Raw genomic sequence first — 27,885 nt, 5'->3', positions numbered from 1 at the left:
ACTTCCATAACATCCTCCTCATTATCACAGCTTTCCTGCCTTTCTTTCCTTTTCTTCACATTCTTCCACAGTCAAGCTTTCTTTAGTCAGAGGGTAGATTTTTAATTAGTGGGCTGGGCCACCGAGTTATAACCCCTCCCCTTCTGGCTGGGATGAATGTAGGGGGTGAGAGAGAAAGAGAGAGAGAGAGAGAGAGAGAGAGAGAGAGAGAGAGAGAGAGACAGAGAAGCCGAAAGAGAGACAATAGATTTTAATCATTCATGTGGTTGAGAGCTGTTGGCAAGTCAAGTTCCAGGCGTACAGAGAGAGGAAGATAAAAAAAATAAGGGGAAGATAGAAACTTTATGTGGTGGGGGAGACAGAAGAGAAACAAGAAGGGAGAAGACTGAGGTGGACAACATGAGAGGAGAGTTATTGGTGACACCTCTGAGCTGAAGACAAGTCGAGTCTACAAGCAGACTGAGAAGAGAGGAGGAGGTGAGCAAAACATCTGACAATCAAGACTTAAAGGAGCCCCTAAATCAGAACCTAAATCTGTCAACACTTGAAAACCCCCGCTCCAGATTTCTATTGATTCCACTGAAGAAGTCTCCATTGACCCTGCCATCCAGACTGGAGTATGCCTTGCCATCCCTGTCACCCCTGCAGCTGATCCAGGCTGTCAGTATGATCTCCCACTACCCTCTGGCCACCCTGATGCCCTGGCAGGGGCCCAACCACCACTACCCAGACCTGGACTGCACCTTACTGCCGGAGGGGGAAGGAGGCGTCACCCTGCAGAGGTACCAGCCTCGCTTCCCGGAGAGCAGCCCCCGCCACTGGGTCAGTACATGGCAGAAAAAAGTTTTTTGTTTTTTTTCTGGGAAGCCCAGGGTACTTCTAGTCTTCTTAAACAATCTGGCAGACGTTAGCCTTCGCTTGCATGACCTTCCTGTGCCTTCTGTTGTTTGGAGTGTGCTGCAGTGTTGTTTGGTGTCAAATGTTTGGTCAGTTCTGATAGATTCAAGGATGGGAATGGGGAGTGAAGTGGAATGTGTCTGGAGTAGTAAAAGGAATAAGTTTAAGAGTAAAAAAAACGAAAGCTTGGAATTATAAACATTTAAAGATGTGCAGAGAGGTTGGCAGTGTTTGTGACTCCTCCAAGGTCTGTTTGTTGGATGTGTGTGGTGATAGTGCGTGTTCTTATGTGTGTGCACGAGAGAAACAAAGGCGTTTGAGTACAAATAGCAGCAGATCTGCGGCTTTTTCTGCACTCAGCCGTTCTGGTGGTAACATGGACAGCTAACTGTCGGTGGCACAAACCATGGTTTACGCTTCGTACATAAAACACAAAACAGTGTATGGTACAGTAAGTGAGGGTCAAATCAAAAACATCTACAACTTAGTTGCTCAACTCAGAGATCAATCAGTGATTGGTTTGCCATTTCTCTCAATTTATTGCATTTCAGTTCCTCTGTTTGACCTCGACTTACTGAACTTTTATGCAATAAGTTGACAACTCATAATGCAATAACGCAAACTAGACAGTAACCTTTGGTGGCACAGATGGGAGGACAGCTGACCTCTTGTGCAAAGCAGTAATTCACTGCAACTACCGCATATTGGTCACTGTGTGTGTGTGTGTGTATGCGTGCACAGTTTTGCTGACTGGTCACAGAGTTCACAGCAGAGGAATTACTCACTTTACTTCAGAACCCAAACGCCATAATGACTTTAATATGTGTCAGCCAACAGCAGAGCATGATAAAAATGTGGCTTACATTACACTTCGTGTCAGCGTACATGCGTTCATGTTTATTTACCTCTATCTAATTTGTGTGTGAGGTCGCAGATTCCCCAAAGCAGCGTGATTAACAGAAAACGACCTGAAGCGACAGCTTATTCCTGCTTAGTTGTGGCTAATTGTTTGCATGTGCGCACATGTGGTACTGGGGCTAAAGTGAAAATAGTTGGTTGTTTACATCTGGCATGTTGAGATTTAGTCAGTAAAAATAGCCTCCTGAAGTGTCCTTGAGCAAGACACTGAACCCCACCTGCTCCAGTACAGATATTCTGTGACAGCAAAAAAGACATTTTGTACCCCAAAAAACCCATTATGAAAATAATATATACAGTATCATCTTCGTCGCCTATCTGATACCTTGGCTGACATGTCCTTCTGATTCACAGCACTGTTTGCCAATTGTTTCAAGGGCTAGGAAGGTTAGCATGCAGACGCTGACACTCTCTGGATGCTGTGAGGCTCAGCTTACATGCATCGCTCTGTGTCAAAAAACTCATCCTTGTGACTGTTTTTGCAGCATTGAGTTGTGATTGCCCTCACAGCTTTAGGCTGGGGACAATAAGGGCGATTATATAGAGTGGTAAATACCCTCAATCAAGTTATATAAGAATAAACAAAACCATCAGGGGGTAATCATAGTACATAGTACAATCATAGTCCAAGTGTAGCAAGTACATCCTTTCTTCTGATAAAAAGCAAAAATTGCATGACCACTCCACGTGTTGTTTTGTCAGTCCAACAGTTGCTGGCTCCCGCTGGCTTGGAGGAGACTTTGCCTTTGCTACTGTCAGGTGTTCCTCACTCGTCGTCAGTCAACTTGTTACCTACCTGCATGAGGTTATGAAACCATGTCAGTCATATAAAGGCAGTAATTAGTGGGAATGCTGTTCTACAGCATTCCAACTATTGTTGTTTCTGTCGGCCATTTTCTTTATTTTTCTGCTTCTGCTTATTCCCTCTTCCGTACGTTTTTTGGCTCTCTGTAACTTCTGCATACTTTCACCTATTTAAACCATTCAACTTTTCAAATGTTCAGCTCTTTCAGCTAATGATGGGACTTCTTCAACTTTTTTTCTACTATTTATACTTTTTCAAATTTTAAGCTTTTTAACACTTTTTTTAACATTGAAGTGAATGAGAGCAGCCTTCAACAACTTGAAATCCTCTTCTGCTTCAACATGTATCTCCTCCTACATTCTTCCACCTACAGACGTGATTCAAAATGTAAAATGTTCACAAAATATTCAGGTATTCGGGGTGTGCTCAGTGTTTTGATATCTTTTACAGTTTTTGTGAAAAATCTGTTTAAGTTTAGTGATTATTTCAGGAAATTTTATCGATTAAACAGGGTGTGTATTGCGTTTGCTAGAGTGGATGACATCACAGCTAGAGGGTGAAGCTTCGAAAAAATTATCTTAGTTCCTTGTCTGTAAACTGCTCTCACGCCCACAATATCTACTTGTCATACACAATTTATACATCAAAACGTAGGTATTTTTGTCTAGTTTCAGAAAATCTGCTCAGTTTTTGTCATACGCCCTTTACTTTTGGCTGGTTGAGCTTCCAAATGACAAGATGTCCATATCGTTCTCCATTGGCTTCAATGATCAAACTCCTAGATATTTCCCAGCCGAAACACTGAACGAACCACTTTTGGAAATCGCTGATATGACCACATTTTTACGTTTATCCATATAAATTTTATACCGAACGTTCACAAAGGCCTTGTGATGCTCAGGATCCGTCATTTGACTGATAGCAGTTATGGTGTTGCCACAGTGAGGCTTTGTTTGGGAGCTGCGCTCTCAGGGACTCTGAATAGCTGCAGCAGCGCCAGCTGACAGATTCAGCAGGTGACAGGCTCGTTAGCTTGATTACAGACATCAAAGCAAGTAAACATTCCCAGGCCATGGTTACCATGACAACACTTTCACAGACACACACCCAGATACTACAGGCAGTAATATGAACAGTAGTCTATACAGATACTACAGGTAGTAATATGAACAGTAGTCTATACAGATACTACAGGCAGTAATATGAACAGTAGTCTATACAGATACTACAGGCTACAGGCCTCCCTCCATCTCTGTCTTTCCCTCTCTCTCTCTCTCTCTCTCTCTCTGTCTCTTTTTCTTTACCTCTGCCTCTCTCTCTCTCTTTCTCTCTCTCTTTTTCTCTCTCTCTTTTCTCTCTCCATCCCTCCTTCTCCCTCCCTCTCTCTCTGTCCTCTCTCCATCCCTCCTTCTCCCTCCCTCTCTCTTTCTCTCTCTCTCTTCTCTCCTTCCCTCCACCCTCTCTCTTTCCCTCTTTCCTCTCTCCTTCCTCCATCCCTTCCCTCCCTCTGTCTCTTCCTCTCTCCCTTTCTCTCTCCTTCCTCTCCATTCTCCTTCCTCTCTCCATCCCTCTCTCCTTCTCTCTCCTTCTCATCCCTCCCCTCTCTCTTTCTCTTTCCTCTCTCTCCTTCTCTCTCTCCATTCCTTCCTCTCTCCTCCCTCCCTCTCCCTCTCTCTCTTTCTCTTTCTCTCCTTCTCTCCATCCACTCCTGTCTCTTTCTCTTTCTCTCTCTCCTTCCCTCCATCCCTCCCTCTCTCTGTCTCTCTTTCTCTCTCTTTCTCTCTCTCTTTCTCTCTCTCCTCTCCCTCCTCTCCCTCTCTCCTTCCTCCTCCTCTCTTTCTCTCTCTCTCCATTCCTCCTTCTGTCCTCCATCCCTTCTCTCTCTCTGTCTCTCTCTCCTTCCTTCTCTCTCTCTCTTTCTCTCCTTCCATTCTCCCTTCCTCTCCCTCCCTCCTTCCTCTCTCTCTCTTTCTCTCTTTCCTCTCTCCTCTCCCTTCTCTCTCCATCCCTCTCTCTTTCCTCTTTTCTCTCTCTCTCCTTCTCTCCTTCTCCTTCCTCTCCATCCTCCTTCCTCTCTCTCTCTCTCTCTCTCCTCCTTCTCTCCATCCACCTTTCTTTCTCTCTCTCTCTCTTTCCTCTCTCCATCCCTCCCTCTCTCTCTCCTTCCTCTCCATCCTTTCCTCCCTCTGTCTCTTTCTTTCTCTCTCCTTCTCTCTCTCCATTCCTCCTTCTCTCTCCCTCTCTCCATCCCTCCTCCTCTCTCCTCTCTCTTTCTCTTTTCTCTCTCTCCTTCTCTCTCCCTCCCCTTCCTCCCTTCTCCCTCTCTCTCATCTCTTTCTCTCTTTCTCTCTCTCCTTCTCTCTCCATCCTTCTCCTCCCTCTCTCGTCCTCTCTCTCTCTCTCTCTTTTTCTCTCTCTCCTTCTCTCCCTCCTTCTCCTCCTCTCTCTTTCCTCTTTCTTTCTCTCTCTCTCTCCTGTTTCCTCTATTTCCTCTCTGTCTCTCCATCCTTCCTCTCTCTCTCTCTCTCCATCCACTCTCTCCTCTCTCTTTCTCTTTTCCTCTCCTCTCTCCATTCTCCTTCCTCCATCCCTTCTCCTCTCTCTCTCTCTCTTCCTCCTCTCATCCCTTTCCTCCTCTCCTGTCTCTTTTCTCTTTCCTCTCCTTCTCTCTCTCCATTCTCCTTCTCCTCCCTCTGTCCTCTCCATCCCTCCTTCTCCCTCTCTCTCTCTCTCTTTCTCTTTCTCTCCTTCTCCTCTCCATCCCTCTTTTCCTCTCTTTCCTCTCTCTCCTTCTCTCTCTCTCTGTCCTCTCCTCTCTCTCTCTTTCTCTCCTCTCCTTCCTCTCTCCATCCATTTCTCTTTTCTTTCCTCTCTCCTCTCTCTCCTTTCCTCTCCTTTTCTCCTCCTCTCTCCTCTCCCTCCCTCCTTCCTCTCTCTCCTTCTCTCCTCCTTTCCTCCTCCTCTTCTCTTTCTCTTTTTTCTCTCTCCTTCTCTCTCCATTCTCCTTCTCCTCTCCTTCCTCTCCATCCTTCTCCTTCCTCTCTCTTTCCTCTCTCTCTTTTCTCTCTCTCCCTCTCTCCATCCATTCTCCACTCCTCTCCTCTGTTTCTCTTTTCTTTCTCTCTCCTCTCTCCCTGTTTCTCTCTATTTTCTCTCTGTCTCTCCATCCTTCTCCCTCCTCTCTCTGTCTCTCTCTCCTCTCTCCTCCATTTCTCCTTTCCTGTCTTTCTCTTCTTCCTCTTTCTCTCTCTCTCCATTCTCCTTCTCCCTCTCTCCTCCTCCATCCTCCTTCTCCTCTGTCTCTCTCTTTCCTCTTTTCTCTCTCTCTCTCCTTCCTCCTCTCCCTCCATCTCTCCCTCCTCTCTTTCTCTTTTTCCTCCACTCTCTCTCTCCTCCTCTCTCCATCTCTCTCCCTCTTTTCCTCCCTCTCTCCTCTCTCTCTTTCTCTTTTCTCTCCTCCTCTCTCCCTGTTCTCCTCTCTCTCTCTCTCTCTTCCTCCGTCTTTCTCTCCTCTTTCCTCTCTCTCCTCCTTTCCTCCCTCCCTTCCTCTCTCTTCTCTCCTCTGTCTTTCTTCTCCATTCCTTTCTTCCTGTGTGTCTTTCCTTCTTCTTCTCTCTACATTTTTTGTCCATTTCCTTCTGTCTCTGTTTCTCTTTCTTTCTCTGTCTCTCTTTCTCCATTCTCACTATCTCCAGCCTCTGTCTTACAGAACTTGTTGAATAAATTTCCACTTTTTCAACTTTTTTTCTGCTTTTTTTTTTTTCTTTCTCTTTTTTTCAGCTATTCAAGCCGTTAGGCTTTAGCAATTCAGCTATTCAGCATTCCCACGCATTTTTCCGCAGGAAATGCATTTTCTAGTTGGACTTATACCCTCCTTGTAATCACCCTACTGTGCAGTTGCACAGACAGCTGTCAGGTCCACAGTTCAAGGTCAGAGATTAGGGAGGAGTGCTGAGGTGTCAATCTCTATCAGCAGTGAGAATCCCACATGAACACACACTATTGTTCACACAAACGGTCAGGGTTAACAGGTAGATTAAGCAACTGAAATTAATGATAATGAATCATAAAGTATAAACTTAGATAATAAAAATGCATCTTTTCAATTTAACTATTCGGATGTTGCAAGATGGTGTCACAAGTAGGAATAACAAAGGACTTGACCGGGTTTGAACCCAGTTGCACAGAAGTGAGAGTGTTGACGAATGCACACATCTTAGTGGGTTATCACAGGACATTTTACTGCTCTCACTGCATTTTGGAAGTGTTCTTTTATACTCTTCTCACTTTATCAGTAATAAGGCAATGTAATTAAGCCGCAGGTCGATCAATAAAAACTCCAATAGAAGGAATATTAGCTGCTACCTCACACCCCTTTGGCCTACAATAACCAGCAGGGTAGTTAAATCACCTCAGTGGGTCATTTTCTGGAAATACAGAAGTGATTTTATAAAAGGAAAACAGGGACAAAGGAAGGGGGGGGGGTGGACAGAGAATTTTGATGATGACTTGTTTTCCATTGAAAAAAAGTAAGAAAGCTGAGTTAGCACTCCTCCTTCCTCTTTCTTCACTTTTTGAACAGAGAAGTGCACGTTTCATGCTGATGCTCAGTGACGTCTCAGTGTTTCCTAAAGTTTAGATCCTCACTCGTCATTTGTTTTGATGATTGGTCAGAGTGATTCATTCATCCAGCTAAGACTAGTTCTGTAGCTTCGGACATGTTAATTTCCTGTAAATTAATATAAACCGTATGGGTTTCAGTAGTACAATTCTGTAATGTTTAAAAAATATCTACGCATTTTACGAGTTTATATGCGGCACAGCTGGGAGAGCACCATTCAGGGAATAAGGAAAGAACTTGGCTTTATTGATTAACCCTGTAAGCACTGACAATACAAGACACAAGTAGAGGGACGATAATGTACTTCAGTACTTTCTTTTTGTCTCCTATTGCACAATTCACAACCTACACAGTTCTCTTTTCTTCAAATCCAGGTTTCCATCATTCCCTTTCATTCAGTCCAACACTTAAGATGGTGTTTACACACTTGGATGACCCCCAGCGTGCAGGGTGTCTACTGGCCTGCAGCTCTGTAGAGGCTCATATTGTGATCTTGGGCCTAATTAGATCACATAATAGGACTGATGTGAAAAGTCAATACTGCTGGCATTGTCCCTGTCACCCGAGTGTCCATTCTAGAGCAACAACACCACAGGAACAGCTCGCTTAACTGGGGCAGAAACTCATCGCAACATATGGAGATGGATGGGTGTGTGTGTGTGTGTGTGTGTGTGTGTGTGTGTGTGTGTGTGTGTGTGTGTGTGTGTGTGTGTGTGTGTGTGTGTGTGTGTGTGTGTGTGTGTGTGTGTGTGTGTGTTTGTGTGGGCTTGTGGGCTTGTTTAACTATATTCCTGTGGTCCAAAAACCGGGAGTCCAGTATACTTGTGGGGGCCATAATGCTGGACCCCACAAGTTTAAAGGGCTGTTTGAGGTTTAAGACATGGTTGTAGGATTAGGGATAGAATTAGGTTATGTTTAGGGTGACAGTAAGGGTTAAGGTTAGGCATTTAGTTGTGATGGTTAAGGTTAGGTTAAGGGGCTAGGGAATGCATTATGTCAATGATGGGTCCCCACAAAGATAGTGCCCAAAGCTGTATGTGTGTGTGTGTGTGTGTGTGTGTGTGTGTGTGTGTGTGTGTGTGTGTGTGTGTGTGTGTGTGTGTGTGTGTGTGTGTGTGTGTGTGTGTGTGTGTGTGTGTGTGTGTGTGTGTGTGTGTGTTTTTAGGGGTGGGTTGGTAGTAGGCAGAAGTCAATATGTGCTGCAGCACCGGCTTTGATTTGGTTTGTTTTTATGGTTTGGCAGCTCTTTGACACAAACACTAACTCCTCTACTCCTTTTCCCGCTCAGGCAGGGCTTGCAGTATTAGCCAGGACACATGACTGGGATCAAGCTGGCACTGTGATGTGTGTATTAGCATGTGTGTGTTTGAGAGAGAGAGAGAGAGAGAGAGAGAGAGAGAGAGAGAGAGAGAGAGAGAGAGAGAGAGAGAGAGAGAGTGTGAGTGTGTATGGCAGTAGTGTGTATAGCTGGATGCCGCTGGTGTCCGGACAACAGTTATTAATATGACCACTCACACATTCTGTATGTCAGCAGGATACTAACTATAATAACTCCACTGAGGTCAAACGCGATGATAAACAAAGAAATACAATAACTTTAGAACAGGAAATACATCCTGTATTCGTTTAAGTTAATCAGTAGAATACATTTTTATTATGACTTTACACAGTATTTAATGTGTCCATATTGTTTTGGCAGGGTAAATATCTTATATTTTGGTCGTTGTTAAGGCAACAGCTGTGCTGTCAACGCTTGTTATTGTGCTACTGTCTCTTTTTTGTGTGCGTTGCTGTGTGCCCCACTTGTGCAGTTTCATTTCCTACAACGCACATGCTTCATTTGATTTAACGCTAACAGCACTACAGACATCAGCAGTAAAATCCCTCAGAATTTAAACAAGCATTAAATGGAAGCAACTTTTTTCTTTCTCACAATGCAGTCAGAACTAACAATTTCATAAAGTAAAAAAAATGGAATGGCGTGATGGTTAAAGCAAGCGTGATTTTTGCACATTCTGATGTGATGGATTTGCGGTCTTATGTGTAGTTTTTCTTGGTTTTGGCGAGGCAGCAGTTGTCACCAGCATGTGACCATCTTCACTGATGCTGTGTGCTTTTTTGTTGCGTATGTGACAGCTTTAGGGTAGCATGTATCTGTCGAGCAACAGATGGCCCATCTGTCATTAGCAGGGGTGTGTGTGTGTGTGTGTGTGTGTGTGGGGGGTCAGACAGACAACCGAGCCAGTCCAGACTGATTCATACAAGGCTTAGCAGGGCTTAGATCTAGAGGGGGTCAGGGTTGGGGCCGCATGAAGGGGGTGTGTGTGTGTGTGTGTGTGTGTGTGTGTGTGTGTGTGTGTGTGTGTGTGTGTGTGTGTGTGTGTGTGCGTGTGTGTGTGTATCTGAGTCATCATAGCTACAGGGAGGATTACCCTCCCTTTACGGTCCAACTCACCCCATATGGAGGCTGTTATAAGAAAAAATAAGTCTGTTTCACAATTTCTAATAGCCGAAACATCTCTGTACATAAATATGATTTGGGTGGTTTTGTGTTAATAAAACTTTGAGCAACATTTGCTTGAAGTGTGTCTTGGTTTGCAGGGTCAGCTGTGTTTAATGTGGAGTGTGGAGGAGGTGGATGAGGAGGAGGAGGAAGGGTCTCAGTCTGAAGCCCTGGACTTTACTGGAAACTAATGATGTCACCCATCCAGAGAGAGAAAAGAGGGAGAGCTCAACAACAGCCAGGACAATAGATCTGAGGGGAGTAGAGGCATGACATAAGAGAAGGAGAGAGGCAGACAGAGCTTTAATGTGGCTGTTTGAACAAAGGGGTTCAGTTGACCGAAGGAGAGACAGAAACAGAGACAGAGAAAAAGAAAATGCAGCTGTGTGTGCTGTGTGAGAAGACCTGGCATGTCCTAATCCAACTGTGTTTTCATTGTTGCTACTTCTGGATCCACAGACACTCATCTGCTAATCTGTTGCCTCATCAAATAACTATCAAATAACCTTGTGCACTTATTAAGTGCTTTGCCCCCGCTTCACTGCTCTCAAATGACCCATTTAAGCTATTTTGATTGTCTCATTCATAGGTTTTATTGAGTTATAGCAGATCATCGTGACCCTGCGCCATAAATCCAGCCTCTTGGGGGTTTTGTTGCTCTGGCCTGGTCTGGCTAAAACCTCTGCTGACTCTGGATAAATACAGCGGTTTATGAACTCTGCCCTCTACTGGGCAGTATGCGTTGAAAACACAAACCCACTAACCACACACAAACATACAGTGAAACGCACTGCGTGTGTGCATGCATACCCGTGCATAATTAAAGAATAATGTAGAAAAACTACGAATGTACTGAGGCATTTGGTCCAGAAATGGTAGCAGATAAAGATCCTGTCCATTTCAAATTTTACGCAGTGACTTTCCACTGCAGCGGATACTCCTCTCCCGGGATGAGTCGATGAGTCTCCCCTGTTTATTTTCCAGCAGAAAAGAAAGCAGTGCGTCTCTTTCCGGTCTGAAATATGAAATCACTCTTTCTCTGGAACAGTGCATGATGGTCCTGTTGCATCATGCATATCTTTCAGCCAGTATAGATCCTCTCAGTTTCTGGCTGTGTGAACTCTCCCCCTCTTTTCTCTATCTCTGTCTCTCCCTTTCACACTCACAGCAGAGATAATGTCCTTTCAAGTTAATCTCAACTTGTCTTACATTTTCTTTGATACATGACCTTCTTATCTTGGATGTAAACACTGAGACATTACACATGCTGTCCAGAACCGCCAACCCCGCTATTGTCCTCCTGTGCGTCTGTGGTTTGGTTCTGTTTTTTCAGTATTGTGATTCCTTATGTTTTTCGGTCTCTCCTGCTCATTCTACTTGCTTTAAGAAATCCCTTTTTCCTCCTCTCTTCTCCTCTCTTCTCCTCTCATATCATCCTATTTTACCATGCTTCAGGCCAGAGAAGCTCCCCAGCCACTCAGGTATGAGGACAGCAGGCTCGCTGGAGTCAGGAGGCTGGAGGCAGGAAGTGGGAGATTTCCTGGAATGTGCGTTTTTTCCCCACAGTGGTGCAATAACAGTGCGAGCGGTGCTCCTCCTGTTTTTGTCCCCTTTCTGTCTGTACTGTAGCTTGGTGTTCTGACTGTGTGGAACAGGGATAAGAGCGTAATTAGGAAGTTCAATAATAGCAGGAACCCAATATGAAAAAAACTGCTCAGTGTAATTATACGTCACATTCTCTTTAACCTTTACATTCAGGAAATCTGATTCCAAGAGAGATAGATGCAGTTGTATGTTGAGATTCATGTATTCTTGTATTCTTAACTTGAGTATTTCTATTCTATACTACTTCATTCTTCTTTTTCAGAGGAATGTTTCCACTACATTTATTTAACAGCTATTGTACTATAGTTTCTGAGTTACTTTGTACAGATACAGATACAAGAACTTGGTCTCATTTATGGAAGTAACCCTATTCACACCCGTGTCATTTTATGTCATGTTCAGCATTCGTAAAGACTTGATGAGACTAGCAGCTTGAATTGCCCGGCACCACACAGTGACGATTAGACTCCAGGAAGTCACTGCTTCCGTTCAATAAATAGTTCATGACGTAACTCCGTAAAACCAAAACTTGTCACTTTTACACTTTGGTTTTTGTTCAGATTAAGCAAATAAGTGTTAATTAGTGAGCTTTAGAGGGGCTGCTTGGTGGATTTTGCCACTTTTGGAGCCAGGCTAGCTGTTTCCCTCTGTTGTCAGTCTTTATGATAAGCTAAGTTAACCTCCCGCTAGCTCCAGCTTAATATTTAAAGATTATTTTGGGGGCATTTTCAGCCTTTATATTGATAGGACAGCAGAAGATGTGAAAGGGGAGAGAGAAGGGGAATGAAATGCAGCAAAGGGCTGCAGGTCAGAGTCAAACCCTGGCCCACTGTGTCACGGAGTAAACCTCTGTATATGGGTACCTGCTCTACCAAATGAGCTATCCGGGCGCTCCAGCTTCATATTTAGTGCACAAAGTGGTATCGACCTTCTCATCTAACTCTGGCATGAGAGTTAATAAGTGTATTTCCCAACATCTTCCCAACTCTTTCTTTAACTTTCCCTTAAGGACTTAAGACTTGGCTTAGACCACAATACCTAAAAACACCTCTGACATTTACTGAAATGTAGCCGCCTATTCCTTAAACTATAACAGACCTAAGAATCTTTTCTGATGCAGCCCATTAGGATGATAATATCAGTACACATTAATGGACCTGGACTCCAGCAAAAAAGAAGAAATTTCACATTTTGATCTCATGTTAAAAGATGTGCGCACTGATGTGGTCATCCATCAGTTGGAGCAGCAGCTGTCACATGTCAAATGTGTTGTTTGCGCTGAGATGTGACATCATTCCAACTGTGAGACCAACACTACAATCCTCCCGGGGCTAAGCTGGAGGTCGTGTCGGGTTGCAACCTTCCCACTGCCCCTCTGGGCTTCCCAGAGACCCAAGTGGACACCAGGGCAGCTCGGCCTGGGAACTGGAGCCTGGCCAGATATGCAGCCTGATGAACAGTCAGCGAGAAGAAAACCTGATAAAACATGTGATTACCACACACGGAGAAACACTGACGGAGATGTACATTGGGCTTCCCTGGCCTTTTAGTGCCCTGCAAGCATCAATGCCAAAAGTGAGGACCTTGTGTGTGTGGGTGCACCCTGCTTCACAGCATGGTGTGTGACAGCCAGTGACGCTGAGTGTGACGTTGGGGTTACGTGTCAGTGTTGTGGGAGCCAGAGGAGTGGGTAGAAACATCACGTACATACACACACACACATACACATTGTAAAAAGGGGCCACAGCAGTTCTTGCCATCTCTCCCACTGAGCCAGATAAGCATCATAACGTTCCCACTGTCTCCTGACTCCGGATCAGTAGTTTAATTATTTCATCAGCCGACTAAATGGACCTGCAAATGTATGAACCACTGCTTGCTCACATTTGATATATGTTTACGATACAACTTTGTACAAAAAGACCACTCACAAAGTCAACGCTTGATTCATATCTTCCCGTTTATTCACACAAGTGGGCTGTTTGAGTACGTGTGCAGGCCCATTCACAGTGGAACAGTGTGGCCATTCTCACACTCAGCCTATTCTGCTCTCCTGTCACTGACAATTCACAGTACTGGTGACGGCATCTACGACCTTCCTTGTATTGTCCCACGCAGGGGCCGTGAGGTGGCAGCTGCTTCACACACAAGACAGCTACTCAATTCATCCACTCATATGAAATCTGTATGTTAACATTACAGTAATATGTTACTGTAATCGCCACTGATGATGAACAGGTTGGTAAACTATAGCCAGAAAACTAAAGGATTAATGACCCAAAGAAGCTTCTGATTTGTTAAAGGGGAAGTCCACCAATTTTACACATGAAAGTCAGTTTATTGGTGACTGGGAGTACAACTGAATTTGTGAAAAAGTTAAGTTAAGCTAGCAGCGCTTAAATGTTAAAAACAATGTTTTAAGTGCCAGTATGCTGAAATCTATTTGCTGATATAGGGGAAGGCAAGCATATATTGACACTATTGTTGGAAACAAAAATATAAACAATGAACAATGAGAAAAATTTGCCTGGATTGATGATAATAAATGGCCAAAAATGTACACCCACCTCTCCTACAGGATAATTGTACAAAGTGGAGAGGTGAGGGGGGGCAAAAAAGAATTTACAGTGGAGATAGAAGAAAAAATGGAGGAGGGACCTTGAACTTGGACTTAATACACAGTGTACATAATAGGTTTGGAAGCCTTCCTAGTCAGATATTAACTATTTGGATAGGACCTCTGTAGCCCGCACCGCATCTCTGCTTGAGGCTACAATAGCTGCTTAGCATCAGACACCTGAATCTATGATCAAACTTTTTTACATTGCTGAATTGCATTCTGAGCAATGTAGGTTTTTTTTCTTCTTCTCATTATTAACAAGCTAAACAAAACAAACACAAAAGAACACAAATAAAAGAAGTATCATTAGGATTTATGTTTACATGGTTTTATAAACCCCATTAACGTCATGAGTGCTCTGAATTTTATAGGAATGAGATTTATGATTTTTGTGTATTGGTGCATTGCGTAAACAAAAATCACAACCCTACGTCTGAGTGCGCACATTGTTTGGTGTGATGGAGGTCGGACAGAAAGGAGGAGGAGTTTAAACGAGGCTGTTGTTAGTGCAGGAGGAGGAGCACTTTGGTCATTCAGTAGAAGAGGGAGTCCGCTGACAGACAGAAGAGGAGGATTTGGAGTTTGGAGTTGAGCGAAAGTGTGTGTGTGTGTGTGTGTGTGGTGAAGAAGTAGACAATTTCTCAGCGAGGATCTGGGATTTGATAGGAACGCATCTTCTTCTTCTTTCCTTGGCGGATTATTCCCGAGCTCTGATGCTGTCCCCGGATCATGAAAGAAACGCTCACCATGAAATTCGCCTGGAAAAGTAAAATGGTAAAAACAAAACAAAAAACTCTCATGCTTTTCCATCCTGTGCTCTGTTGTTGTATTTGTGGTTTTGTGAAGAGAGGGAGAGAAAAAAAATGGTGAAAAGGAAAAGGGGGAGAAAAAGTAGGGGGTGTTTAGGCTTGGGAAAGTAGCGGATAAAGGGGAGAAGAGGAGGAGGAGGAGGAGGGGGAGGAGGAGGGGATTGGGAACAGTTGAACATTGAGTTTTGATTGTTTTGTACTGGGCCTTAAAACCAGTTTAACCTACATTGTTGGTGCGTAAAGATGTCGCAAAGTTCGGAAACGTGGGAGAGGGATAAAATAGAAAATCCCCTGTCGACTCCGCCAGAATATGATCTCGATCCATTAGCTCTCCCCTCCCTGATGGTGGATATGAAAACTTTTGTCTGAGGGCCCGCAGCGAAACCGAGAGGGATCACTTGGCGAGGCCCCGGGGCCATCAATGTGTCTCTCTACGGGTCCCAGCTGCGTCCAGGCGAGAAAAACACAAAGGCCAACAGATCAGAGCCAACTGTTGTTGTTATCTTGGGAGTATTGTTTCACACACAGCTGATAGGCAGATCAGCACTATTTGAGTTTAGATGGTTTGCTATTTGCTCTGCTTAGTGCCCTCCTCGTGCCATTTTTGAGCATCTTCTTAGGAAATAAATCAAGTTAGTGCAGAGAGTAAACAACTTATCTCCTGTTTACCTGCGTACCCCCAGGCTCATATTGTTCTCTATGTAAAGGCATCCCTATTGGGTGTGCAATGTTTCTGGCCTGTATTCTCTGGTGAATAGAAATATCACAGTGACAGGCTGTTTTGATTCCCATTTCCATGCAAGCTCGTGGAACTTTGTCTCACAATAAGCCCCAAACTTGTAGCACAAAGCGAGCAGAGCCTTTTTTAAAACCCTGCTCTGAAAAACATCTCCAGTTCTGTGGCTGACAAAAAGCAGGCTGTGTGTGCAGACTGTGAACTCAGCATCCCGGGCCGGCCAGCACAGAGACCTCCAGCTATTGTTTTGGGAGTGTGTGGACTGCATGACTCATGCACTGATGTATTTATCTGTCTCTGCGCCAGCCATCCAGCCAGCAGCAGCTAAAGAGAGAGAGAGAGAGAGAGAGAGAGAGAGAGAGAGATATGCACCTACTTAAGACGAGATGCTGAACAGGGTAGGGGATGGACATAAGGACATGCTTTGGACAAATACAGCTTGTGACATCCTACAGCAACAAAAACATACTTACTGGTTTCATCTGCCAGAGGTGGTTAAAATCCTCCTCCTCTCCCTTTCTCTCTCTTTGTGTTTTTTGCTTTGGGGCTTCTTTTCATTTCAGCATCACATGTTTCTGTTCAAACCCAAACACGGCTCAGTCATGGCTGAGTGCCACCGGCCGTCCATTGAGCCTGTTAACGGCGACTTTGACCCTTGACCTGTTTTCTGGCAGCCCTTCTGTGTGGGGAATAGTGTGGACTTTCGCCATTGAGTGTGTAAGAAAGTGGGGACAAGTGAGAGTGAGAGTGAGAGTGAGAGTGAGTGTGTGTGTGTGTGTGTGTGTGTGTGTGTGTGTGTGTGTGTGTGTGTGTGTGTGTGTGTGTGTGTGTGTGTGTGTGTGTGTGTGTGTGTGTGTGTGTGTGTGTGTGTGTGTGTGTGTGTGTGTGTGTGTGTGTGTGTGTGTGTGTGTGTGTGTGTGTGTGTGTGTGTGTGTGGACTTGGCCATAATACTGCATGCGTGGTGTTTATATTTGGCCAGTCCCTCTCTTTCGCTGTCTCTGCCTCCTGTTTTTGTCTCTGTATCCCTATGTTGATGTCTCAGCATATCTCGGGCTGTGTTTGTGCACACTCTTCTCAGAGCAGGAGTTTTGTATTTTGATTTCACTCTGCTCCCTCTGTTTGTTTATGCACTCTGCTGTCTGTCAGTGATTTACAACCAGAGACAGATACAGTACATATGGAGCAAGATGAGCACAAATCTATTTAGTGTTATGAGCTGATCTAAGTGGGGTTGTGCTCTCATTTGTAATCGAGCTCTCTTGGCTTATCACCATGTCTTGTTTTATTATGTAGGGGGTTGTTTGAGAGACTTGGTCCATTCTGGCTCTTATCTCCAGCATTTTGAGCTCCAGTGAAGCGCTCCAGCTCTGACCTCACCTCAGACAGAAGGGGAACACAGTGAAAGAGATGGATGGGGAATAAAAGAGGGAGTAAAGACAGGGAGGGAGTCCTGGCAGGCCTGCAGTGGTGGGGGTTGGGGAGTTGGTCATTCTTGATGTTTTACTGCACTTTAGTCCTTGTTTTACTAGTTTGTTTGAGTGTTGTGGTTGAGTTTCTGTATTTTTCTCTGATGCTTCCTTCTGCTTTTCTCAGAGATTTGAAAAAAAAAACTCAGTTCCTATTTTGTTAAACTATTGAAATGACACTTGGAAGATAGCTCTGCAGCCTGCCGTTATTTACAGGAAGTTGTTATATCTTTTTCTTATCCTAAACGTATCCTCTCCTGTCTTCTGGAGGCTTCTAACATTTCCCCTCTTTACTCTCTCCCTTGCAGAGCTCGGTGCAGGACTGGGGGGAGGAAGTCGAGGAAGGAGCCATCTACAACGTGACACTGAAGAGGGTTCAGATTCAGCAGGCCGCCAACAAGGGAGCAAGATGGCTAGGGGTGAGTAGGCCCACCTGATGTTTCCCACTGTGACAGAATCACAGCTCCAAACCCTCAGCGAAACAGACTATACGAATGAAAGCCTGATGCCGCTTTTCCCTCTCTATTAACCTGTTGCGGTGCAAAATGTGAACTGCAGATTTTATTCCCAAAGTGCAATGGTCTTTCCCTTGGAATGTATCAAGTGTAGATGGTTTTATAAAAGCAATCTTGTGTGCAGACTGCTGATAATAAAAAGAGAACCTAATCTCTATTGTCTAAAGCAGTGGTGTCTTTCAATAGTAGGGCGTCTCTCAGCATTGTGCTCCGCACACAGCTGTTGTTTTAACATTTGAGCTATAAATCTCCCACTTTGGACAACACCTTTTTAGCTGCCTGCTAAAAATCAACAGTTTTACCAGACTTTGACTGTTTAGCCAAAGCATGTGATTTCCTGACTTTCGCGGCTGCCAACAAAACTGCTCGGTATGACAAAAAAAGGGGTATTAAAGGCTTTTCCTTGAGTTGCGCATTTTTTCATTGCATATGAAGCGTTGCTTTTTTTCTCCACGGTGCTGTTTATATCAGCATAATAAGATGTTATACTGTATATTATTATACTGCGCAGAAGGGCCAATTAGGGCATTATCCTGAGTTTCTCTGGTGTGTTTTTTTTTTTTTTTTTACTGAAGGAATGCATTAACCCAGCATAACAGAAATTACTGCTTTTGTTTACAAGAAACAAATCAGGCTTTGTGTTGGTTTGTTTGTATCACTGTTGTCTCTTTGTGCTTTTGGCACATTAAAGAAGAAATAGATAACAGCTCCGAGGCTGTAAGACTGATGTATTGACAACGGCATGAGCTGCCAACTGTATTCCAGCTAATTAAAACAACATGGGCACTTTATACAGTGCTGTCTTTGAGTCGAGTAGAATAGAGAGTGATCCCTATTGAGGCATCAGTATATTTACTATACACAGTCAATTGTCGGTGAATAACAGCAATTACCGTACAATCAGTGGGATTGTTCACTGATGCGTGTTTACAGTGTGCATTAGTAGATTGTGAATTGTAAAATCCGAGCCTGTGTGTGTGTGACTGTACAGCGGGTCACCTCACAGAGATAAGTAATGGTATTTCTTGTTGTACTGAGTTATCAGAGGGGAGTGGTGGGAGAACTTGGCTGTGCTGCTGTCCTCTCTGTCTGGAAGGACGGTGGAGGAGGGGTCTGCTGTGATTAGAAGCAGATTGGAGCGTTTCCTGTTTTAGCGTGCTAACTTCACCAAGGTCTCTTTTCTCTCCGTGTCTGTGCCACCTCCTCTTCTACTCTCTCCCTGTGTGTTTTGTAACCGCTGAGTCGATTTCCCTGTGGACACAATAGTCGGACACATCTGGAGAAATCAGAATCAAATATAGGTTATGATTGTCCTTACCGTTTCCTCCATCTTTGTTTTGTAATGAATTGTTTCACTACTAATTGGAGAAGACGATGCAAGAACATTTTCTGTGTGAACAGACAATAAACCTTAACTTATTTTTAAGCTTAACTGACAAATTATTATTATGACAGTTGTTAATCTGTGATGCATTCAAAGCCAAACAAAGTGGATAAAAGCTTATTCTATCTTGTGAAGGGCTCGTTGCATGAGTAGGATCTGGTCTCAAATGCATGTCTCCTTCAAAAACAATCCAAGGCACAATGTAGGGTTTGTGAAAAAATTCAAATGCTTTTATTTTACATGGCAATATGCATTTAAAATGACCAACGTGTTGCGACCGACATAGGTCTTCATCGGGGTCCAAAGCAGATAAAAGCATTTGGAAGTCCCAGCCAAGTCATTGCAGTGCATAATAACGCTCCTCAGTTCAGTTCACACTGGTTTAACAGTGTAAAAATATGTTTTGCGTGCATGTGTGTTTAGGCGGAGGGGGATCGTCTACCTCCCGGCCACACGGTGAGCCAGCTGGAGACTTGCAAAATCCGAAGTATTCGTGCCGGAACACTGGAGCGTCTGGTGGAGACGTTATTGACAGCGTTTGGAGACAACGACCTCACCTACACCTCCATCTTCTTGTCCACCTACAGAGCCTTCACCAGCACACAGACTGTACTGCAGCTACTGCTAGACAGGTAGGGCTGGAGTGAAGTGTCAATGCAGCCAAAATAATGCATTGACTGTTAACGTTTAAGAGGTTTTGAATATCCTCTCTCTTTGTTTGTTGTTGCAGGTATGGAAGTGTGGAGGAAAACGAGCAAGGCACAGGCAGATGCAAAGGCTCTGAAACCAATGGAGCCATCAGAAGGTGAGATACATTTTTCTATATCAGTTCCATATGGACAGCTTTCAATAGATAACATTTCAGTAGTATTGTTGACTTATCAAACCTGTCTACCTCTATCATTGCCAGCTCTCTCAACACAAACCTTTCCCTACTGTCTCCACAGTGCCTTGGCCTCTATCCTGCGTGCCTGGCTGGACCAGTGTCCTGAAGACTTCCAGGAGCCGCCCAACTACCCCTGTCTTCACAGACTGATGGACTACCTGCGCAAGGCCGTGCCAGGCTCGGAGGCTCTTAGACGGGCAGAGGGTCTGCTGGAGCAGCTGCAGAGTCAGGCCAGCATGGAGGACACTGATGGTAACTAACGCTCTTTAAACTCTTTTTAAAACGTATAGTTCTTTGTTCTGTACGGTGCTATTTTATTTTATTTTTTTCATCTTAAGTAGATAGATAGATAGATAGATAGATAGATAGATAGATATACTTTTATTTATCCAGAAGGAAATTAAGGTGTCCAATAGCTTATACACATAGGCACGCAGACATATGACATCCACGCACACATACATACTACAAAAATACAAAGGAAGGACAGTAAAGTTAGATTGTAGCATGTTTAAAGGAAAAAATGCAGAAAGGTGCAATGGTATCCTAGTGCAAGAGAGTGTCAGTGCAAGTACATTGCCAGTGCAAATTCTATATCTCTTCAAGTACAACAGGCTACACAATATATCAAATCGCCTGTGTTTTCCTGCTTTTAGCTGGTTTCCACGGCAACAGTTCTTTCTGCCTGGGGGAAGAGGAGGAAGTAGAGATCGAGGTCCAGGAGGACTTCCTGTCGTTCGAGGCCGACCTGGTGGCGGAGCAGCTGACCTACATGGATGCTGTGAGTGGAGGGAAATGAGAGATGGAAACGGGTGCTTTGGCAGCGTGCGTTGTGTAGCAGGGAAAGGTTACGCAGGTTACATCCCTGCGATGTTTCGTCAGTGTCGTCATACTAACATCAGCCTGTTCTCCTGCTTCTAGCTGCTGTTTAAAAAGGTTGTGCCCCACCACTGCCTGGGCTCCATCTGGTCTCAGAGGGATAAGAAGCACAACAAGCACAGCGCCCCCACCATTCGAGCCACCATTACGCAGTTTAATGCTGTGGCGGCCTGCGTGGTCAGCACAGTGCTGAAACACCGACAGATCAGACCGCATGTCAGAGCGCGGGTCATCCAGCGCTGGATAGACATCGCTCAGGTTGGCAGAAACACACACACATTTTATCTAAAAACCTAAAACAAAATGGGTCAAGTTGTGACTTTCCTTGTGCTACTTGTCTCCCAACAGGAGTGTCGAATACGCAAAAACTTCTCGTCTCTGCGAGCCATTGTATCTGCGCTGCAGTCCAACCCTCTGTACAGGCTGAAAAGGGCATGGGCCTGTGTGCACAAGTAAGTCTTGATAGAATCATCTCTGAGATTTTTATTTTGGACATGTATTTGAGCAGATATGTCCGGTACCATTAGCTAACATGAATCTGTGCTTCACACAGAGACAGCATGCAGACATTTGAGGAACTGTCGGACATTTTCTCCGATCACAACAACTACCTGACCAGCAGAGAGCTCCTCATGAGGGTGAGCATTAACTTTAACATGTATCTAATATCTGAAAATGATGAATTAGTAAATTTAGTATCCTCTGTATAAAAGAAATCCCAGTTTTAAATAGTCCTAAACACATTCCTTCATTCACTGGTGAGAAGCTGGAGGTCTGAAGCTGCTTTTTTGTTCGCTCTACAGGAAGGCACTTCAAAGTTTGCCAGTCTGGAGAGTTGTGCCAAGGAGCACCAGAAACGTACCCACAAGAGACTACAGTTGCAGAAGGAAATGGTGAGACAAAGACTGGTGCAATAAGAGCTTCTGCAACAAATGCCAGACGAGCGGAGCATTTTTCAAAGAGAGCTAAAACCGAGCTTTATAATTTAAAACAACACATTCCTCTAAAGCAACGTACCGTATGATGAAGCCACATGCTTAGCTTTGTTTACTCAGTGCACCATGTGCTGTGCTTACATTAAGCCTGTGTTGTATTTTACAAAACCCACCCTGGCATCTGTAAATCACGGGGACCACAGTGGAAATTAGTCTCTGGTTTTATTGTGGCATCCTTTTTTAAGTATTTATTTAAACCAAGTGTTTTTCTCCGCAGGGAGCCATGCAGGGAACGATCCCATACTTGGGGACCTTTCTAACCGACCTGACCATGCTGGATACAGCTCTGCCTGACATAGTAGAGGTAAGAAAAAATCCATAGCCACCTGGTGAATGTGTGTGTTTCGATATTTGAGAGCATGTGTCTGCAAGTTTACACAACTGTGCAGATCTGAGAGTCTATCTGTGTAACTGCTGTCAGAAACCGGGGCGTAAGTTTCCATGAGTGCGTGAGGAATTTTTGTCGGGCCGTTTTTGAAGCGGTCCACCTAATGCTGTTTGTCTAAGAAGCCGCTGGTATGTGATGTCCATGGTCTGACAGCGTGCTCTTTGTGTCCTCCGCAGGGTGGTCTGAACAACTTTGAGAAGAGACGCAGGGTGAGTGTAGCTGCAAGCGGCCTCCTCTGACATGATTATACCATGACAATTGCCACCTGATGAGCTCGGCTGACATGTGCCACGTGTTTTGAAGCGAAACGGATCTAACGTTGGTGACTTTCTCTCTGTCTCTGCAGGAGTTCGAGGTGATCGCTCAGATCAAGCTGCTCCAGTCGGCCTGCAACAGCTACTGTCTGGCTCCAGACTCGGCTTTCCTCCGCTGGTTTAAGAGCCAGGTTCTGCTCAGTGAGGAGGAGAGGTACTGCTGCTTTACTAAGAATGTCGTCTTTCTTAATTGCACCATTATCATCATAAGTAAATTGGTGCATGAGGTCATGGTCTGTTGGACCTATTGTTCACAAACACACAATAGAAGCTTCTTTCTGTCCTTTCTCCTCGCCTCTCCCTGCTGTTCTTATGTCGTGTCTTCATGCCCTACTGATCTATTGTGCTCATTGCTTTTGCTCTGTTAACGGTCTTCTCTTCCTTCCTTCTCTTGTCCTCTCTGACTTTCTCTTTCCCTCTCTCACACTCTCACCGGCACATGATATGTCAACTTTTTATGCTGTCTAAGGTTGATTATCAGTGTTCTCTCTTGCAGCTACGCCTTGTCCTGTGAGATTGAAGGTATCGGTGACAGCAGTCCAACCTCCCCTAAACCTCGAAAAAGCATGGTGAAGAGACTCAGCCTGTGAGTACATCCGGGGGAAAAAAAGATGATAATAGAACCTGTGGAGAGGGTCTAGTTTTAAATGTGAAGTATAGAATACTTTTCTTTGGCTGAGATAGTCACACAGTCATATTTTAAGCACTGAATTGCTGTGACCCATTTATTTTATTGTCTAATAACTGAGTACTGCTACTTTCCAGGCTGTTTCTTGGACCAGACAATAATACAGCCAGTTCTCCAGTCAGAGAAACACCGCGCTCGCCTCCTACTGGCAGCTCTGGGGAGAGCATGGACTCAGTCAGCGTGTCCTCCAGTGACTCCAGCAGCCCGTCAGACAGCGAGGGCCTCACCCCCACCCACACCTCCGACTCCCAGCAAAACAAGGTGGGCTACAGCGCTAAATAAAATGTGATCATTTTGGTCATACTTAGGGACTGTACGAAAATGATTGGCCTGTGTGGGGGGGGGTTCGGGTGCTGAACTTTATGTTTCACTTTTTCAAAAAGCGAGGCCTTCTCAAGTGTTATTGATCCATTTTTTTAGAACCCTCCCGTTGACTAAGAAACTACTCAAAACTGTCCTCAATACCTCAAAATAAATTTTTCCTACAATGCACTTTGCTGTTACTAACAATAATTGCACAGAAAAACCACAAGTAAGATATTTCTCTTATTAGGAAAGAATAAAATAAAATAAAATAAAATCTAACTTTGGTATAAGAGAGAAGGGCCTCCACGGCTCTTCCAAAAGTCTTGAAAACCTTCCCTTTAGCAAAAAGAAAAAAAATACACTCCCTTTTCTCGTCCCCCCCCCCTTGCCCCTAATAATTTCCATGCAGTCCCTTAGTCAAAATGTTATTTGGGGAAAAGGTTTATGTGAAAAACAATTATATTTATCTCTTTTGAGCCCTGCACGTGTCACTTTATTCCAATATTTTCTAGTCTAGTTTCCTCTCACCTCACATAGCTGCAAATGGATGATCAGAATATGGTTATGTGCATTTGTAGAAGAAAATGATCCTGTTATGGTTTTGTGTATCGGTATGTAACTTCTGCTTCTGTATATGTTTCCTCAGCTTTCAGAATCCTCCTCTTGTAATTCACTCCACTCCATGGACACCAGCTCGTCGACAGCCAGTGTCTCCATGACTCCTGCATCTCCTTCACTCCCCGGGCCCCCCTGCACCCACAGACGCTCCATCTCCCTCACACCCCTGTCCCCCAGCTCCCCGAGTCAAAGTCCAGCTTATAACACCCAGGCCCAAGATGCATGCATCATAAGAGTCAGTCTGGAGCACGGCAATGGGAATCTCTACAAGAGCATATTGGTAAATAAATATGTGTGTTTGTGTTCCTGTTTGAGTGAGATGCCCTTGGTTTACACACGATATATGTAAAACCCTGTATGAGTATTTATTTCTTTTTTTTTGTCTATTCCCTAAATAGTTGACAAATCAAGACAAGACTCCGGCGGTAATTTCTAGAGCCATGGCCAAGCACAACCTGGAGGTGGAGCCAGAGGAGGGATACGAGCTGGTACAAGTCATCTCTGAGGAGAGAGGTAACATGGCTCTACTTTTTAAATTTAGCCTCATTCATATATTTGTTTCATGGAACCTCTGCGGGTTCTTGATGGTTTTAGATGATTGTTTTCTAGACATGTATATGTTTTTCATTATTCAGGCCTACATTTTCCTCAACCAGAGGGAGCTAGCTCCATGTTGGGCTTTCCGAAAACTGTAATAAAACTTGCCTCGCATTATATCTGTCATACAGTAAAATCCCGAGGCTTACAGTCAGATATTTACAGTGAATACAGGAAGCAGAAGCTGTTGCAGCAGTTACTGTATAACAACTATTATGAAACACCCTTTGTATTTGCAATTCAGAAGTTTTTTGCACTGATCAGCCGTTTTACAAACCACAATGAGCCCTGTATTGCTGACTAAAAGTACAATAGCAGCAACAACAGAAAGAGAGCTATACCCATACTCAAAATTTCTCCCCCATACCCCTTGCCCCTTTTTATCTTCTTTCAGAACTGGTGATCCCAGACAACGCCAACGTCTTTTACGCCATGAACACCTCGGCTAACTTTGACTTCCTGCTGCGGGTGCGAGGCACAGCGAGTCGGCCAGTCCAGCTGCGAAGCCGGTGTAGCTCCACACTCCCTCGCGCCCAGCACCGCTCCAGCCTGTCTCTCAGACTCAGCAAGGTCACACTGTGACCCTGGACTGCAGGGACCCAGCGCATTGCCCTTACACCACTGATCCAGGATGATACAGGGCATGGACCTGATGTGAACTGTTGTGTTTTAGATAAGGAGGCTGGAGGGATACATGGACGAGGAGCTCTGGTGGATTCAAGAAGGAACAGATGTTGCTTTTTAGACTCTTTTTAAGAGCTCCACTTTGACTTTAATCTTGCCAGTTGAGCCTCACCCTGAACTGTGCCATCCCTTCTTGTCCTTTGCCCAGCCCTAATGTGGAACATGGATGTGTAGCGTGACTGCTGTGCCAGTGGGTCTTGCCTTTTGACTATTAATGCCTGTGACAGAGTGGAACAGCGACTCCTTGTGGCCTCTGCTCTTTACAACAACAGGTTTTTGCACATGTTATGGGAGCAGACCAAACTCGACCTCCAACAGTATTCTGATATTGAATGAACTTGTTTTTGTCCTGTGATGTCTATGTAGCTGAACATGTACTTTTCTGAAAATAGAAGTGTGGTGAATGCAGAAAGAGAAGACGGATGGTGAAATAGAAGGAGAAGTGGACTGAGTGTCCAGTCTTGTTGCCTTTAATCGATGAATGAATGGACTTTCGATAGTATTCTGAATGATATTAATGAATTAATTGATTGACAGGAGCTGTAATGTCATTATTTCTCATAGTTGGGCATGTTTACCTGCCATGTCCGGCTCGTGCACAGTGTGCACTGTGTGTGTCCAGCCCCTCTCATATTGTGAGCTGTGTGACGAATGTTGCGTGCATTCTGATTGGTTCCATTACTTGGTTTTAACAAGTCCTTGGCAACTATTGAAATGGCCTTACCTGCCCTATCTTTAGGGTGTAGAGATGACATTTGTGCTGCGTTCTATTCCAGAAAGACATTCCCTCACATTTTCAGAATTTTTTTAAATAAAGAAAGAAGATTATAGATGTACAAGGACCGAGAAGAGGAATGAAGTGACTTCCTGGAATGGAAAATACCAACATGTCTCAAACTGATGCATACTTGTACCTCTTTGCCCCTCATTATATGAACTACAGAGTTGCACTTGTCAGTTGGCCGGGGATGCCAATGGGATGTGAAAACAGAAGAGTGAACAAGCCGCTCTGTAAGTGGTTTTCTCCCTCTTCACTAAACAAATTATTATTTTTGTTTGTAATTGTTGCTTTTTACATGTTTTTTGTAACACAATTCAGGCCAACAATGTATGCCACATTGGAGAGAGATGAAGTAAATGTTAACGAATTCAGAGTGTCATATAAAAAAAAAAAAGCCAGTACCAGATAATACTGTGATACATGTGGAAATCTTTACCTAGGGACCCATCACATCATTAAACACACAAAAGCCAAACACCTTTTTCACCCAGTAAACACCCATCTGTTCCCAGCACTATCATAGTGTCACAGCAACATCACCAACACTTCTCACCTGTCCCATTTAAAGCATCCTTTTTTTTCTTTCAGTTATAATCCACTCCTACAGACCTTACAATGTCATGCTATTGTGCCAATTTGTGCAACCAGTTCATGTTTCTTGGTTGATATTTTAAATTCCCAATAGAAGAACTGGTTTACTGTTGTTAATGGCCCAGTTGGGCCAATCATTTGTCCCATGCAGCACTTCACTTTAAAATGTTCTCATTAAATCACCCTCAGTTTCTGTGTTCTTCACTGCCAAAGACTCTTTCTCTACCTGAATAAATAAATTATTATCATTATTATTATGGTTTTCCTGTGTGTTTTTGATTCTCTCTCATCTTTAGACAAATGCTCTGAATGCAAATGCTCATTGGAAAGAAATATATGTTCTGAACTGTTTCTGTCCTAGTTAAGTGTGCTTTAATAATGTTCGGTTAATGTTTTGGGTATGCATTTATGTTATCTGGGTTTTAGTTTTGTATGGTTGATTTAGTGTTCGTGTTTATCTACATTAATTGTTGCACCATGACCGAGACCCAGGTGGGGACTGATGGCTTCTGGGCAGCGGCAATGATGCCATTCATACACATTGATGGGAATTCAGTAACTCTGGCATTAGAGTGGAATTTCCTTGTTCACTCGTTGGGAAATTCCAGTGTTGAATTTGATTTGTATACTTTCTCCTGTCTGGAACAATTGTAGTGACTATGTTGTTCTAAAAGCAAGGCTGTCATAAGGATAAAACCATAGTGGCAATATAGGCCTATGTACTATTTCTTTAGTAGTGGAAACTAGCTTAATGTATGTATGTTGGTGTCTTTGCATGTTTAAGGTCCAATCTATAATATAGTTACTGTAAAAATCATCAGATATTAAGGAAACTTTCTGACAACAATGCTAATGCCAGTATTTTCTCCTTCTGTAATTTGCGTTGTGACAGAATTTCTGTTTGTGTTTTGGCCTGTGTGTTGTTATTAACTGCCCAGTTTGACAGCCAGGCCAGGTTGCCAGATATACCTGTACTGTAAAAACGTAAACCCAGCACACTACAGCTGTAACGTCAGTACAGCCATGAAAGCAATAAAACAAACGGAGATAGATTCTACCCTACTTAAAAAAACGGCATGTTTTTAACAGTTGCGTGAGACGTAACAAACCCCGAGTAAATATTGTAGGGATGCACCGAATCCAGGATTTTTGACGGGGTTCGGTTTCTGCCGAACCTTAGAATTTTTTTCCACCGAACTGAACCCTACGCGCTGCACTACGCCTGCTGGTCGACGTTGATTGATTACGGGAAGGTGTTAAATAGGTGGGCCGTTCAAT

At 44.0% G+C, this 27,885-nt stretch overlaps 1 protein-coding gene across 3 annotated transcripts; it reads left to right on the top strand.

The window, feature by feature from the left end:
- Positions 1-251: 251 nt before the first annotated feature.
- rgl1 (ral guanine nucleotide dissociation stimulator-like 1) lies at positions 252-26,858 on the top strand. Of its 3 annotated transcripts, XM_039810368.1 has the most exons (19): positions 252-477; positions 564-822; positions 17,290-17,400; positions 19,304-19,512; positions 19,611-19,685; positions 19,828-20,018; positions 20,423-20,547; positions 20,688-20,903; positions 20,994-21,097; positions 21,199-21,283; positions 21,449-21,538; positions 21,858-21,944; positions 22,205-22,237; positions 22,375-22,496; positions 22,839-22,928; positions 23,108-23,291; positions 23,983-24,234; positions 24,353-24,467; positions 24,946-26,858. In XM_039810368.1, exons 2-19 carry the CDS (start codon positions 667-669, stop codon positions 25,131-25,133), a joined length of 2,433 nt encoding a protein of 810 aa, XP_039666302.1. In that variant the 5' UTR covers positions 252-477; positions 564-666; the 3' UTR covers positions 25,134-26,858. The 3 variants fall into 3 exon arrangements, with proteins under 3 accessions (XP_039666302.1, XP_039666301.1, XP_039666303.1); XM_039810367.1 differs by having other exon boundaries at positions 252-822; XM_039810369.1 differs by lacking the exons at positions 252-477; positions 564-822 and adding an exon at positions 14,491-14,743.
- The last annotated feature ends 1,027 nt before the right edge of the window (positions 26,859-27,885 follow it).

This window comes from Perca fluviatilis, chromosome 9 (genome assembly GCF_010015445.1).
Source record: "Perca fluviatilis chromosome 9, GENO_Pfluv_1.0, whole genome shotgun sequence".
Taxonomy (NCBI): domain Eukaryota; kingdom Metazoa; phylum Chordata; class Actinopteri; order Perciformes; family Percidae; genus Perca; species Perca fluviatilis.
The sequence above is the reverse complement of the archived record's forward strand: the minus strand, read 5'-3'. Positions and strand labels throughout refer to the sequence as shown.

What these genes read in the sequence shown, in the direction of transcription:
- rgl1 (XM_039810368.1), top strand. Translation starts at nt 667, where the DNA reads ATGATCTCCCACTACCCTCTGGCCACCCTGATGCCCTGGCAGGGGCCC. An exon ending in GCAGAGAGCTCCTCATGAGG is followed by an intron (nt 21,284 to 21,448) that starts GTGAGCATTAAC and finishes TTCGCTCTACAG; the next exon opens with GAAGGCACTTCAAAGTTTGC. An exon ending in ATGGTGAAGAGACTCAGCCT is followed by an intron (nt 22,929 to 23,107) that starts GTGAGTACATCC and finishes GCTACTTTCCAG; the next exon opens with GCTGTTTCTTGGACCAGACA.